We start from the raw sequence: 14,132 nt of genomic DNA, 5'->3' as shown, positions 1-14,132 counted from the left end.
AAGGGCAGTCAGGGTGCAATAGTGAAAAATACATTTATTTTAAAACAAAAGCTGTAATCCAGCATCAGCAAACTGTTTCAATTTTAGAAGCTTAGTAGAAGTTGGAGTGTTACTTTCATACCACACAGCAGCAAGGTGCTCTTGCATGCATCTTTTGAATCTGTGGATTGTTCCAAGTTTATTTCATTTGAGAGCTGAACTTCTTGATTCTAGATGTCATACTTGGTGATGTTACCATCAACAAGCATATAAGTGTTCATTTGTTGTCAACAATTCCAAAGCCTAAAAACCACTCTATACCACAAGAAAGCACCACACAGCAGGCATAACAGAAAGGATTGCTTACTCAGTGAATCACCAGCATTGCACAGAGACCTTCACTTAATAACATGCCACAAGACTCATCTGGAATGCCACTAGAAATGCATGGCAGTGGGCTAAAAGTGCTCGAGGTATTGGAGAAGAGGAGGAGATTGGATTTATACCCCACCCTTCACTACCCAAAGGAGTCTCAGACTCACAATCTCCTTTCCCTTCCTCTCAGCAGGCACCCTGTTGGTGGGGCTTAGAAAGCTGCTCTTGAGAGAACAGCTCTGCTGAGAACTTGTGGCTGATCCAAGGTCACACCAGCGGCTGCATTGGAGGAGTGGGGAATCAAACCCAGTTCAAATCAAACTCACATGAATAAGCAGCTCAACACTATGGCTGCTGAATGGAGCAGTTGCCAAATGGGGGCCTCCACTGGGTGGCTGTAATGGAGAGGCCAGATTCACATGAACTTAGATGATAACTGAAATGACAAAACTCTGTTGGTTGAAGGGCACTCAGTTCACAGGGCAGCTTATTTGCAATAGCAGATTAATGCAGAAAAGCCATCTCATGGCAGTTTATGTCCTCATGCGGCAACACACCATTTGAACTGGTACTTAGGATAAGGCTTCCAGTCAGCTGTGTAGTGTCTCTCCTTCTGAAACCTCTGAAAGTGTGTGGCCAGCTCTAAAACACATGCATTATGTTGGCCTTTCCAGACATGCACCATTTTCCCCAGCGTTGCTGGCTACTGTCCTTCCTCAACTACAGCTTTCTAAAGTATGTATTTCATATTTTGGAAGGATATATGCCCTTCATGCTTTAAAGCAGTTAGTCCTTAATACTTGTGAAAATTGTGTTCATGAGGTGAACAAAGCATGGAAATGTTGTATAGTCATCCAATTGTTATATTTTAGGGTTGACAGTAGGGGTGTGCATTCGGTTCGCCCGAACCGAATAGACCGTCGAATACCCCCTGATTCGGAAGTATATGGCATTGTATACTTCCGAATCCAATTAGAATCAATATTCGGAAGTATATGGAACTCAATGTAAATGGTGGGAAAGGAGCTTCTGCAGCCTCAGGGAAGCTGCTTGCCTCCTTTCCCACCTCTCCCATAACCTCCCTGGGATCAGGGAGGGAGGGGTAGAGGAGCCCCAGCAGCCAATCCAAAGCATGCATTTGCAAAATCATTGCAAATTCATGCTTTGCAGGGCTGTTGTGTAGCTAATGGCTGGGCTAATAACCCAGCCATCAACTACATTGTTGTTCTTTTGTTTACTTTGGTATCCAAGTAAACACTGTTCTCTGGCCAATCACAGAGCAGTGGTATTTTTTGAAACTGCTCTGTGTAGGGCCACAGAACCTTTTTAAGGAGTCTGCCTGGCTGGACTCCATTCCATTGCTGTTGTGTTAGTGTTGGTGTGAGAGGGAGATTGTGCTGTGCTGGCCCTTGGCCTCAGCTGCTGCTGCTCTCTCTCAGCCTTGCCTAAGCTGCCTGGAGAAGACATCTAAGGTAAGACAGTCTTGAGGTTCTTGTTTTTATTTTAGTTAGGATAAAAGTAAAAGAACTTTTTAAGACTTATCCAGATTTGGGTGGGTGGGTAGCTTATTTTGGGTTAGGGGGTTCTGCTGGGGGTGGGGTGGGGGTTGCCAATTTGCCTATATTTAACTTTAGTGAGAGGACTTTTAAAAGTGCAGTGTCCTTTAACTTTTCCTGATTTGGGTGGCTTGGATTTCTTGGGGTTAGGGTGAAGGTTTTTTTGAGGGGGAGGGGTTGGTTAAGTTCCCGTATTGTTAAAAGTCACGTTTTTTACTGTTTTAAAAGGATTCTGTGTTTGATTTGTTGCTGCTGTATTGTGCTGCTGTTGTTCCTTTTCTCTTCTGGTTCTGGTTCTTGGGGGGGGGGGGAATGTTTGGCCTAATTTTTCTTGTTAAAAAGTTCAGTTTTTAACAGTTGAGTTTGTTGGCCTTTTCTTGGATTTGTTTGGATCTGTTGCTGTTGGTTTTGCATCCTGTCCTGTTGTCCCTTTTTTTGTTCTGTTTTTTTTTGGGGGGAGGGGGGTGTTAAAAGTTCAATTTCTTTCTGTCATGTTTTGGGTTTTTTTTTAATTATCTCTGGTTGGTGTGAGGGGGTTGGTGTGTAGGCTGGGTCACTTTCATGTTTTAATAGAGCTATTTTTGGAGTCTGAGGGTTCCATGCAGTTTTGGGGGCTCTCCCACAAACCCCCTGCCCTGCAGTAGCCTCTGATTATGCTCTATGTTGCCATTGAGTTCAATGGCCCATAGGGTATAATGGTGGGATAGGGTCACCCTTTTTGGGTGCCCCTGGAATGGGAACCCCTGGCCCAATTGTTTTGGGACTTGGGGGGTTCGTAGGGGAGAGTCCTCTGCAAATTTGGGGGCTCTCCCTCAAACCCCCTCCCCTCCAGGCGGCTTCCAATATACCCTATTTTGCTATTGATTTCAATGGCCCATAAGGTATAATTGGGCCGTATATTCCAAAATAGCCGTATATCTCTCGTATATACGGCTATTCCGAATACTGGTATTCGGAAATATACGGTATTCTGAATATTTTGGCCTCGTATATTTCTGAATCCGATTAATTCCGAATTATTTTTTTTTGCACACCACTAGTTGACAGCTGGGACTAGATAATTATAAGGCAAGAAGTATGACATTATGGACACAGAGGCATCTGTATGCATATAATCGGAAGTGTGTTTTCTAATGCTTTCTACACATATTACATTTTTCCTACCTGAATCTAGGAAAAGCCACAAACAATGGTTTCCCATGGTCAGTATTGTCTACCCTAGAAACAGGATCAAGAAGTAGGTGATCTTTCTTTTATAATACTTTCTACTTGATCTTTTCACCTGGAGATTAATCCTGGGACCATCTGCATGCAAAGCAGATGTTCGACCACTGAGCCACAGCTTCAGTCATGTACAAAATATGAACCCTAACGTGTAAAAATCAGATATTCATCTTTCAGTGATTGTGTGAAATGTCACTGTAGTTGTAGGTTCAAAACTGCCTGGAGCCTTTCCTAGTTATAGTATTTGGAACAGTTCTAAGGATGACAAAGTTGTTGATGACTGAAAGCATTAATTTTCACTTAACCATTCACCTTTTGCATTAAGCTTCACTACTGAACACTTTGGTGCGATCTTCCAATGTGGCCACCATACTAGTAGTTCCATAATTCAATATCAATCTGTAATGTTCTGTATTCCAGATACCTATTTGGACTGATAACAGATTATTAGATATTGTAAACATTAAAACAAGTTATTGGAGTGTCTGTGTGAAATCCTAACTTTTAAACCAGGAGGAACAAAGTCCTAAGGAAGAAACTTCTGTGTTCTAAATGCTAAGATATCACAATATTCTATGAAATATGAATTCTACAAGATACTGGTGCAATAGATAACTTTGGAATGAGGGTACCATTCCATAGACCACAACTAAGCAAACAAGTCAGCATATCACCTTTTAACATCTCAGACTGCAGCCCCTCACAACTAGTTCCCACAAACACCTTTCTACTAAATGGCTGTGTTTTCATACCTGTGCAGAGAAAGATGCAAGCTGAAGCATAAAGGTGCAATACTGTTTTCATATGACATTTCTAATACCCTCAGCTCCTACAGCTGTTTTTTTGGTGATGTGCTAATCTAGGCATGGCGTTGCAAACCTACAGCTCTTTGCCAGTGTGCTATATGGTTGCAGGGTGATCCTTTGCATGCCAACCATCACAAACTTCATGGGATACCTAAATGCTTGTGTGAGCCCATCAGAAGGGGAGCTATGACTTGAAAAGTACACTTAAATACAGATTTTGAAGTGGGTGACAAACATATTTTAAATAAAAACCTGATTTTAAAAAAACCAGCAGGCTCCCTTTCTCTATGTGTATATTTTGCTGATGACATAAATGGCACTCAGTACTGGTTCTCTCAGTACTTTAAACTTTCATTTTGAATTATCTCGCATACAAGACAAGGCAAATAGCATTGTACAACTTGGCAAAACATGCACAGATTTCCTTTTTAGCTTGTAGGTTCTACTTGACTTTTCCTCTTCTCTATTTCTGTTCTTCAAGAGGAGAAAATAGCCTTCTTCATGCTTCACAAGGCAAGCTCACATGTGCAAGATGACTTACTCACATGAAACAGCCATCACAGGTCAAACACCATAGACAGAGCTCTTGTATCACCTGACATCACCTCAGACAAACAGAAAAACCTTTTCAATGCCTCAGTTCAGAGTCACATTGCTAAGCCTTGAGACAAGTGCCAGTAGGACAACCCCAGCGGCCTCATATTAAGTGCCATTAAAGCCTGGTGACATCTCTGTTTTGCTGCAAGTCTCCAATGCTCTCATAATCACTCTCTTGTGGGAAATCCGATTGGCTGGTGTTAGGCACTGAAACATTTCTGTCTTCCTCGTGACTTAAAGTCTGAATTGCTTCATAGTCCGACTCTAACTCCCCATTTAGTCTGTCTGATGAGTGAGGTGTGGAGATATGGTTTGGGGCATTTTCCAAGTCCTTCACACTAGCATACAGCCCACTGCAAATAGATGGTGATTTCTGAGGTACAATTTCAGGGATACTGGTGTATGTAGATTCCAGCTGTCTTGTGACCTGCCCTGGTTTATTTATGGATGAATACATTGCTGAAATCTGAAGAGAAAAATGAAAATATTTTGAAGCACATAAAAACAACATATCCTTCCTCAGGTTGTTATTTATAGTTCACTATTGCATACAGTAATCAAACTGCTGGCCTCTCGAATATTCTGTTATCACTAAGGAATGGCACATAAGGGTTACAATAGGGATGCCACTGAAAGGCAACTCTCTGAAGAGCACACTTTGTAGACAAAAGTGCAGATGCAGAGACTGCCCGCATATTGGTAAAGCAAATATTTCTAAATATTAGAACCAGAGAGACAGAAAGCTCTCCATGCTATTTTGGGGCAGCTTCTCCATAGTGTACATAACATGTGACCCAGTCCCACATTGCACATGGCTGCATCAGAGGGGGAGGCAGGGCAGTGAAGCTTCCTTTGGACCAGCTGAGATTGACTCCTTCCCTCCCAGAAGTATCTTCTTCAGTTGTCTTTCCATCTCTTTGTTACAAAACAGTTAAGAGTTAGTGTCTAAACTTACCATCTCTCTATCCCCTTACTGTTTCCCTTTCCTTTTGTGTTGTACATAGTATACTGTAGGTATTTTAAACTATAAACTGTCTCGTGTGCAATGGCAGAAAGATCGTATTGTTTATCAAACAAAATTTTAAAAATCACGATGAGATAGCATTATGGAAAGAGCAGGATTTTAAAAATATCTTGTGGAGAAGTACCCTCCCACCCAAGAATTCACCTCAATGTTTCAATTATTATGGCTGTTCTCTATTCATGAATAAGAGCCCTGCTCAAAGAGCTGGGTGGGAGAAATACAGATTATTTTAAAAATCTGGACATGAGGGGCTTTTCCATGTTGGGCAGCTCTTCATATATGCACATATATAGACTAAGCTTCCTTCTTTGCCATGAGGCAAGGAACAGTGGAGAAAAGTCCCAACCTGGAGACCTCAGGGAATAATGACCTTTCATTTACTGCAATTTGAAGTAAAGCTCACCCATCCCAAAGCAGACATCATTTAGGAAGTACCTAGAAAAGGGAAAGAGGTCTCTGTGCTTTCACCTTTTTTGTTGTTCCCTCACTAAGCTTGAAAGCTTGAACAGAATATGTGCATTCTTTTATTCATTTCTCATGTTTTTAAGCATTCCAGATCGGAAGGATCTATGGAAGGATCCATAGGATCTTTTGAAGGATCTATGGAAACTCAATGGCACCCAGGGTCAAAAGCTTGGGGGTGGTACTAGAGCCTTCCCTGACAATGGAGGCTCAGATAGCAGCCACTGCCAAATCCATCTTTTACCATCTTAGAAGGGTACGGCAGTTGGTTCCCTTCCTCGAGCGCAGTGACCTGGCAACAGTGATCCATGCTACAGTCACCTTGAGATTGGACTACTGTAATGTCCTCTACATGGCGCTGCCTCTGTTCTGAATCTGGAAACTGCAGTTGCCACGGAACACTGCAGCCAGGCTGCTACTGGGGCTCTCCATGTGGGAGCACATGCAGCCTGAACTGCGGACACTGCACTGACTGCCAGTGGCATACTGAATTTGCTACAAGATGCTGGTTATTACCTTTAAAGCCCTATATGGTCGAGGACCTGTCTACCTTAGGGACCGTCTCTCCCCATATGTTCCCCAGAGGGTACTTAGATCAGGAACACAAAATCTATTATTGATCCCCAGGCCAAGGGAGGCAAGACTGAGACCAATATCCCACTCACCTTATGCTACTCTCACATTCCTCTTCTCAGCGAGGCTTCCTTCCTATTTCACACTATCTGCTCCGGGGCTGCAAGTAGCGTCAGCATTTTCGTGCAGCAAACAGAAACTGGTTTTTAGAGCTCTCTGTTTGCTGCATGAAAACGCCGATGCTACTTGCAGCCCCGGGGCAGATAGCATGAAATCGGAAGGAAGCCCTGCTGAGATAAGGAATGTTAGAGTGGCATAAGTTGAGTGGGAAATTGGTCTGAAAACAACTAGAGAAAGAGCCTTCTCCATTGCTGCTCCCCACTGATAGAACCTTGCGGGACCTCGCCCAATTCCACAAAGCTTGCAATACAATATTATTTCAGTTAGCTTTTAACTGATTGATGACTACCATCATGATATTAGATCCAATTGAATGTCCAAGAACACTGAATGTCATCCTAAATCATATGGAATTAGCACCAAATTGTTTAAAATGTTTTAAATTGTTTATTTTAATATTTAATTTAACTGTTTTATTGTTATTCTATTATGTTTGTGAGCTGCCCTGAGCCTGCTTTGGCGGGGAGGGCAGGATATAACTAAACTAAACTATATGTGGACAAGTGAAAAGCAGAATTGTTGGAACTCTCTGTCTGGGGCAGTGATGCTCTGTATTCTTGGTGCTTGGCGGGGGGGGGGGGGCAACAGTGGAGGGCTTCTAGTGTCCTGGCCCCACTGGTGGACCTCCTGATGGCACCTGGGTTTTTTGGCCACTGTGTGACACAGAGTGTTGGACTGGATGGGCCATTGGCCTGATCCAACATGGCTTCTCTTATGTTCTTATTTGGCCTGGCTGTTTGAAGTGTGGTACTGGGGAAAGGGCAGCAAAGAAACTCTCCATCCCTTGAAAGTGTAATAACTTTTAAAGTGTGAGATTTGTGATAGATTGTCCCATGTTTGCTTGTAAAGGTGTTGCAACTAACTGGCAACAAGCTAGGTAACAGAGCATTAGATGCATGACTCTAACAGGAGACACTCCTAAGAATCATTGGTGGTAGTCAGTGATTACTCAGGTTGTCATTTGCACCCTTGTGGGGAGGTAAAGGGAAGGGACATATTGCCAAGCAGAGATGTGGGGTGGCTGCAGGGTCCTTTTGTTCTGCCTGGCACTATGCCATTAAAGATGTCTGACTCTCTATCTCTGATCTGCCTGGGGTCCAATCAGAAGGAACAAGGTCAGGCTTGTGATTCCATTCTTTCACATACACATCTTATCTTTAAAAGATGCAGCCTGAGCTACCCCACCCCATTGCTCTTACATTTCAACTATGTAATAATCTATGTCATGCTATATATTCAGTAATGGGGAACTGTATATAAGAAGTGCCAGACTTCAGGTGGGACCTGGGGATCTACCGGAATTACAGCTCATCTCCAAACTACACAGATCAATTCCCCTAGAGAAAATAGATGCTTTGGAGGGTGGCCTCTATGGCACTGTACCCCTGTGAGGTCCATGTCCTCCCCAGGGTCCATCTCCAGATCTCCAGGAGTTTCCCAACCCGGACCTGGCAACCCTACCTCCCATTCCCACCAATGGCCAGGGGGGACCTGACAACCTAATCAAAAGCCGTTATAAGCTATAAATATCTTAAAACAGAATTCTTGACTTACATTATTAGGATTTGCATCCAAAGTGGCCCTTGTACATGCAGAATGCAAGTCAGCATATACAAGATGAATTCATTAGTTCCACACCCCAGCTACAATAACTCAAGTCGCATCACCAGCCACTCTGGAGAATTCCTTGACCCTCTGAAGTGGCTTTTGGAAAGAATGAGTAGAATGCAATGGGGTGGGAAAGCCACAGCATGCAAATGGAACTCCATCTGCAAGTCTTTGGCTACAAACCATGGCTTTAAATATTAAATGTATTCCTGCACTACCAGAAATTGAGCTCAAAGTTTAAAACTAGCAACTGCAGGTTGTCTGTTCCATTGTAAATAACAGAAATTATTAAAGCTTCTAGGTTTGCATACACTAAAAATAATCCTCTTTTGGGATGGTTGAGGAAAGCATCTTCTCTCTATTGATTGATTTGCTCAGTGTTCTGAGATCCTGCTTAATTATCCAGCATTTATTCTGATTAAATCACTGGGAAAGAAGTTATTACATTTCATGCAAGAAACCCACCTCATCTTCTGTAAGAGATGGGTCTTCTTCTCGGGATTTGTAAGACAGTGAACTAAGCCTCTGGGGGAAAAAGAAGGAAATAAGCCTTATTAACAGCCAACAGTGACAGACTCTTTATACACCCTTCCCTGTGAATCAGTATAATATACTAAATGGTCATTTCCACACCCTTCCATTTTCGCATTAGCCAAAATCCACACTGCAGTTTCTCAGATAACAGCCTAGAGGTAAGCACAGCTTTTATATGTGGCAGAACCTTTGTGATGAGTCTGAGTGCTTAAAAATGGGTGAAATGATCTAATAGCTCAGCTTCTCCTCATAACAAAATAAGTAAGCCAGCAAAATGTCTATGTATGCAAACAATAAAAAATACCCAAAACTACAACCCACAAAGCTGTTAGTGTATCACAGGATTATCATTTGAATATATGTTTCATTAACAATACCAGGATATTCATAAAATTTATTCTAGAATTCCATAAAGTAACATTTAACATTTTCTTAGGTTTAGAAAAAGTCTACAAGACAGAAAAGTGGCAAATATTTAATTGTCCATTGCAATGTATTGCAATGCAAGTTAAAAGTTGTTTGTCTGACCTCAAACCAAATTGAGGTCAGCATAATGGGGTTCAGCAATCTATAGTTTGAGATGACCAATATCTAATTACTGTAAGTGGAATGGCAGTTTCTACTTGGAAAACAAGAACAAAACATACCAGAATTCTTTTCCTTGCTTAGGCAGCCACATATACTAAAATTGGAATGGGCACATAAGATTAGTATAGGTCAGGGGTGGCCAACGGTAGCTCTCCAGATGTCTTTGCCTACAACTCCCATCAGCCCCAGCCAGCATGGCCAATGGCTGGGGTTGATGGGAGTTATAGGCAAAAAACATCTGAAGAGCTACCATTGGCCACCCCTGGTGTAGGCTGTCCTCAAGGATAACATACAAATCCATGAAAAGTTCTATATTTTTGAAAAGGGTCATACTCAGGGCCAAACTAGAAGAGATACCATTCACACTTAAATTGTGCAGAATCCTGGAAGGTCATTTCAGAGCACTGTGTGTGTGTGTGTGGGGGGGGGATTCTGGTTGGGACCAGCACAGCAGTGGTGAGACGAGAGGTTCTTGCCTCCCCCCGTGCCATTTTCCCAACCCAAAACAGTGCTGGTGGGGGACTATTTGCCAACATGCCCATCCATAAGAACATAAGAGAAGCCATGTTGGATCAGGCCAATGGCCCATCCAGTCCAACACTCTGTGTCACACAGTGGCCAAAAAATTATATACACACACACACACTGTGGCTTATGGACCACTGATGGACCTCTGCTCCGTATTTTTATCTAATCCCCTCTTGAAGCTGGCCAGCACCAGTTCGAGTCAGAAGAATGGTTCAGGATAGAAGGCAGGAGTCCCTTCTTGGTTTTAACCAGAGATGGGCCCCAGCAGCACTTGAAAATGGCATTTGAGGACACTACAAAATGGAGGTGATCCCTGGAATAGTGTCTTGTCTAGCTTGGTCCTCAGTGTACAGCACATATGTGGTCCCAGTTTTAATGCCAGTTTCCTCCAGTGGATCTCTACGGTGAATCTCTGCCTGACAGCTGCTGCCAATCAAAGAGTATAATATTGAGCTATGTGTACCACTTGTTTGTATAAGGCAAGTTCATATTTTTATACCAACAGCTTTTTTCATTCAGAGTGGTCCCCTGACACATTTTCTTTTTTCTTCGTACAGCTACAGATTTAAATGGATTTAATCATCATTCCTTCAATCACAGTTACAGGGTTGCCAAGCTTTGGAGAAAGCCATGGTAGTTAAAAGTTTATATTACTTATTTAGAACATGTATGTGCTGCTTTCCAGATACATGTTATTTTATCCATAAGAACATAAGAGAAGCCATGTTGATCAGGCCAATGGCCCATCCAGTCCAACACTCTGTGTCACACAGTGCCCCCCCCCAAAATATTATATACACACACACACTGTGGCTAATAACCACTGATGGACTTCGTATTTTTATCCAATCCCCTCTTGAAGCTGGCTATGCTTGTAATGAGTCTTTCTGAACAGACACGTCTTATGGATGGAGGAAGATCCACTCCTGTCTAAAGGTAGTGCTTGCTGGGATCATACTTTGCTAACAAACCTCAATATATTTGCTGTTATAAAGATTTGATTTCTTCAATTTAAGGATCAGTTCACACATTTGGGTTTGAAAAATTATCCCTCCAAACAACACCAATTTAAAAGTGTCTTTTATAATCATCCATTGATATGAGCCTGATACAATTATTGTCCTTGTTAAGTGCTGCTACAAATTGCTCACATTTTGGGAGCAATGCTAAACAGAAGTGACCCCTATTGTAAGCAGATGTAAGCTCTGGGTAATTCCCAGGAAAGTGTTCCTAGGACTGCAGTCTTTGTTGTTTGGAATCCTACTTTGTATCCTGACATTCCTCTTCTGCATCTAATTAAACTCAGTGCTACACAGATTTCACCACTGTGCTAACACAGTGGAAAACCATTCTAAATAAAGACTTGATGACATTAAAACTTCCTATGTTCTTAGGTCAGCTCTTGGAGAGCTTCATCCTAGCAAAATAAAGTGTCATCTTCTCAGTAGAGGGCAGTAACAGTCACAGATTTCTCAAGCCATTCTTTATACTTGACAGTGAATATACGTATTTCCTCATATAGCAAAATAGTCCCCAATATATCATTGGTGGCAGATATGCTTCAGATAACATCCTGAGTAAGTAACCATATAGAAAAGGCAATATGTACAGAGTTTATAGGGGACAGATCAATATGGCTAAATTCTTCCAATCAAGCAGATGCTGTTGCTCATCACTATGGAGAGCTAGCATGAGAAACTGGACAACTCAGATAGATGAATTCAGTGTAACTGCAGCACAACAACATTTATATACTTGATAAGTACAATTATGTATTCCATCATTACCACTTCCTAATATGCAGCAGTTGTATTTTTCAAGGACAGGACAAGGCTATGCTTCCACATATTATCTAGTGCATACTAGAAGGATCAAATTCTGTGCAGCTCTACTTCAGAAGCCTTTTTCCTTCTCTGAATAATTTCCATTAGTCAAATATCTTTCCCCAGCTCTTCAGGGACTGCAGGTGTCATTTCTTGATTAATTCTTCTAAGTGGAACCACTGCAACGAATTCCCAGTTCTTACACCTTCTGATACTGTAAATTGTTCAAGCTGAGGAGCTACAGTACAGTGAATATATCTATTTGAATTTGTAGTTATGAACCACATAGAAATCATGGGATTTATTTGACACACCAGAAATATAGTCAATACTGTGCCAAAAAATTAGAAATAATCTTCATAAAATATTTAAAATGGTCAAAATTATTCGTACAGAGATAATCATGATGAATTCAGCTTGCTTTATGCTTCATCACTATACAAGACTGAATGCATAACATTCCTAACATTCTCTCCCTCTACATACTTGTAGAGGGATTCAACCTCCTTCTACACACATTGCTGTGCGTGCGTGCCTAGAGAAGGGCCTAGGTTGCACTTAATAACTATAGTAATATGCAGGGCTTATTTTGTAGAAACAGCCCAGCAGGAACTCATTTGCATATTAGGCTATACCCCCTGACACCACCATTGTTTTGCACAGGGCTTTTTTGTAGAGAAAGCGCAGCAGGAACTCTTTTGCATATTAGGCCATACCCCCTGATACCAAGCCAGCCGGAACTGCATTCCCGTGCGTTCCTGCTAAAAAAAGCCCTGGTATTTACTGGCTTGGAAAACCTCAATCATGTAACAGGTTGATATACTGTGATTATTTGGTGATAGAGAATACTTCACAAATCAAATCTAAAGATTTAATGAAGTGGTCAGATTTTTTTAAAAAAATTGAAAGAAAATTCTATTTCATAGGACTTTCCCCTAAAATAAATGTTCATCAGCCATCCTCACATTCCTTGACTTAGATATCTTAATATCAAAATTATTTTAATCCCCCAGGTTTCAGAAAGAAGATCTGTCCTGGGCTAGTCCTGATGAATGGAGCCATCAGTGATGGCCAATATTCTGGACAGAGAAGGGGGAAATCCTCAGTAACTCCTTACACTACATTTTCTGGAATTCACTGCCATTGAATGCCACGATGGCCATGGGCATGGATGTTTTTAAAAGACAGTTAAACAAATTTATGGAGGAGAGATACATCAATGGCTACTAGCCACATGACTAGCCACATTCAGACACAGCAAATCTCTGAATGCCAGTGCTAGGAGGCAACATCAGGGAAAGCCTCATTTGTTGGCCCTCCAGGGCAATGATTTTGCTAATGCATGAAATAGGTTGCTGGACTAGATATAATATATGTCTGATTCAATAGGGGTCTTCTCACAATCTTATTTCAAAGATACTGATTGATGGGCCCAGTTTAGATATATGGTTTATTTGGAATACTGGTTGTACTCCGTATTTTTTCTAAAGCTGGGAAATAATGCATTTGCCATACAAACACAAAAATAATAATTGAAACCTCTGCATATTTAGAGATCATAAATAATGTAAGAAATAGCAATTTTTAATTTTATCATTCATACAATTCCTTATCCCCAAACAATTATTCAATCATAAACATACAAAAACATAATATATGACATTTTTACAGTAAATGTGAGAAGCTAGGTAAACATGTTTACAGGATTTTAAGAGGTTAGTAAAAGTTTTTAAAATTCCTACTTCAGACATCTACCAAAACTCTGGAACTCTCCTTGCAGAGACTGGTATGTCCCCTTCTCTTTGCCATCTTCTACTGGTGGGTGAAAACGTGTTTTTTTTTTAGTGATCCCTCCTTTCCTGATCAGTGTTTTAAGTGTTGTTGTTATGTCTTTGCATTCATTTTAGCTCTGTTTGGTTTTAATGATGTATGTTTCTTTTAGTTAGTTTTAATGGTTTTTAAGATAAGATTTTATGATGTATGTTGTTATTTGTTAAAACATACCTTGAGAGGCCAGGATATAAATTTGGCTAAATAAAATAGAAATAAATAAAACCTAAGGAAGTTGGCTTTGGTACACAGAATTTTTTTTGTACCTCAACACACTTGTTAATCTTTATAGTACCACAGTATTCTTCCTTGTTTTTTCTGCCTTTGCTAAATAGCTGTATTTCACCCTCATTGCCATCATTTATTGGTAAAGAATAGCTTGTGCCAGGGATAAATATCAGAAATAAATCTCATAATACATTGATATGATTCTGTATAAGATGTA

The 14,132-nt window shown here is 41.0% G+C and overlaps 1 protein-coding gene across 1 annotated transcript in view; it reads right to left on the bottom strand.

Moving 5' to 3' along the window:
• Positions 1 to 4,220: 4,220 nt before the first annotated feature.
• PAG1 (phosphoprotein membrane anchor with glycosphingolipid microdomains 1) overlaps positions 4,221 to 14,132 on the bottom strand; it is an 81,440-nt gene continuing 71,528 nt past the window's right edge. The window contains exons 9-10 of the mRNA XM_060243587.1: positions 8,850 to 8,909; positions 4,221 to 5,003 (exon numbers count right to left, since the gene is read on the bottom strand). Of these exons, the coding sequence (XP_060099570.1) occupies positions 4,653 to 5,003; positions 8,850 to 8,909 (411 nt within the window). The 3' untranslated portion in view covers positions 4,221 to 4,652. The remainder of the gene's footprint in view (positions 5,004 to 8,849; positions 8,910 to 14,132) is intronic.

The sequence above is a fragment of the Heteronotia binoei genome, chromosome 7, assembly GCF_032191835.1.
Source record: "Heteronotia binoei isolate CCM8104 ecotype False Entrance Well chromosome 7, APGP_CSIRO_Hbin_v1, whole genome shotgun sequence".
NCBI lineage: Eukaryota > Metazoa > Chordata > Lepidosauria > Squamata > Gekkonidae > Heteronotia > Heteronotia binoei.
The sequence above is the reverse complement of the archived record's forward strand: the minus strand, read 5'-3'. Positions and strand labels throughout refer to the sequence as shown.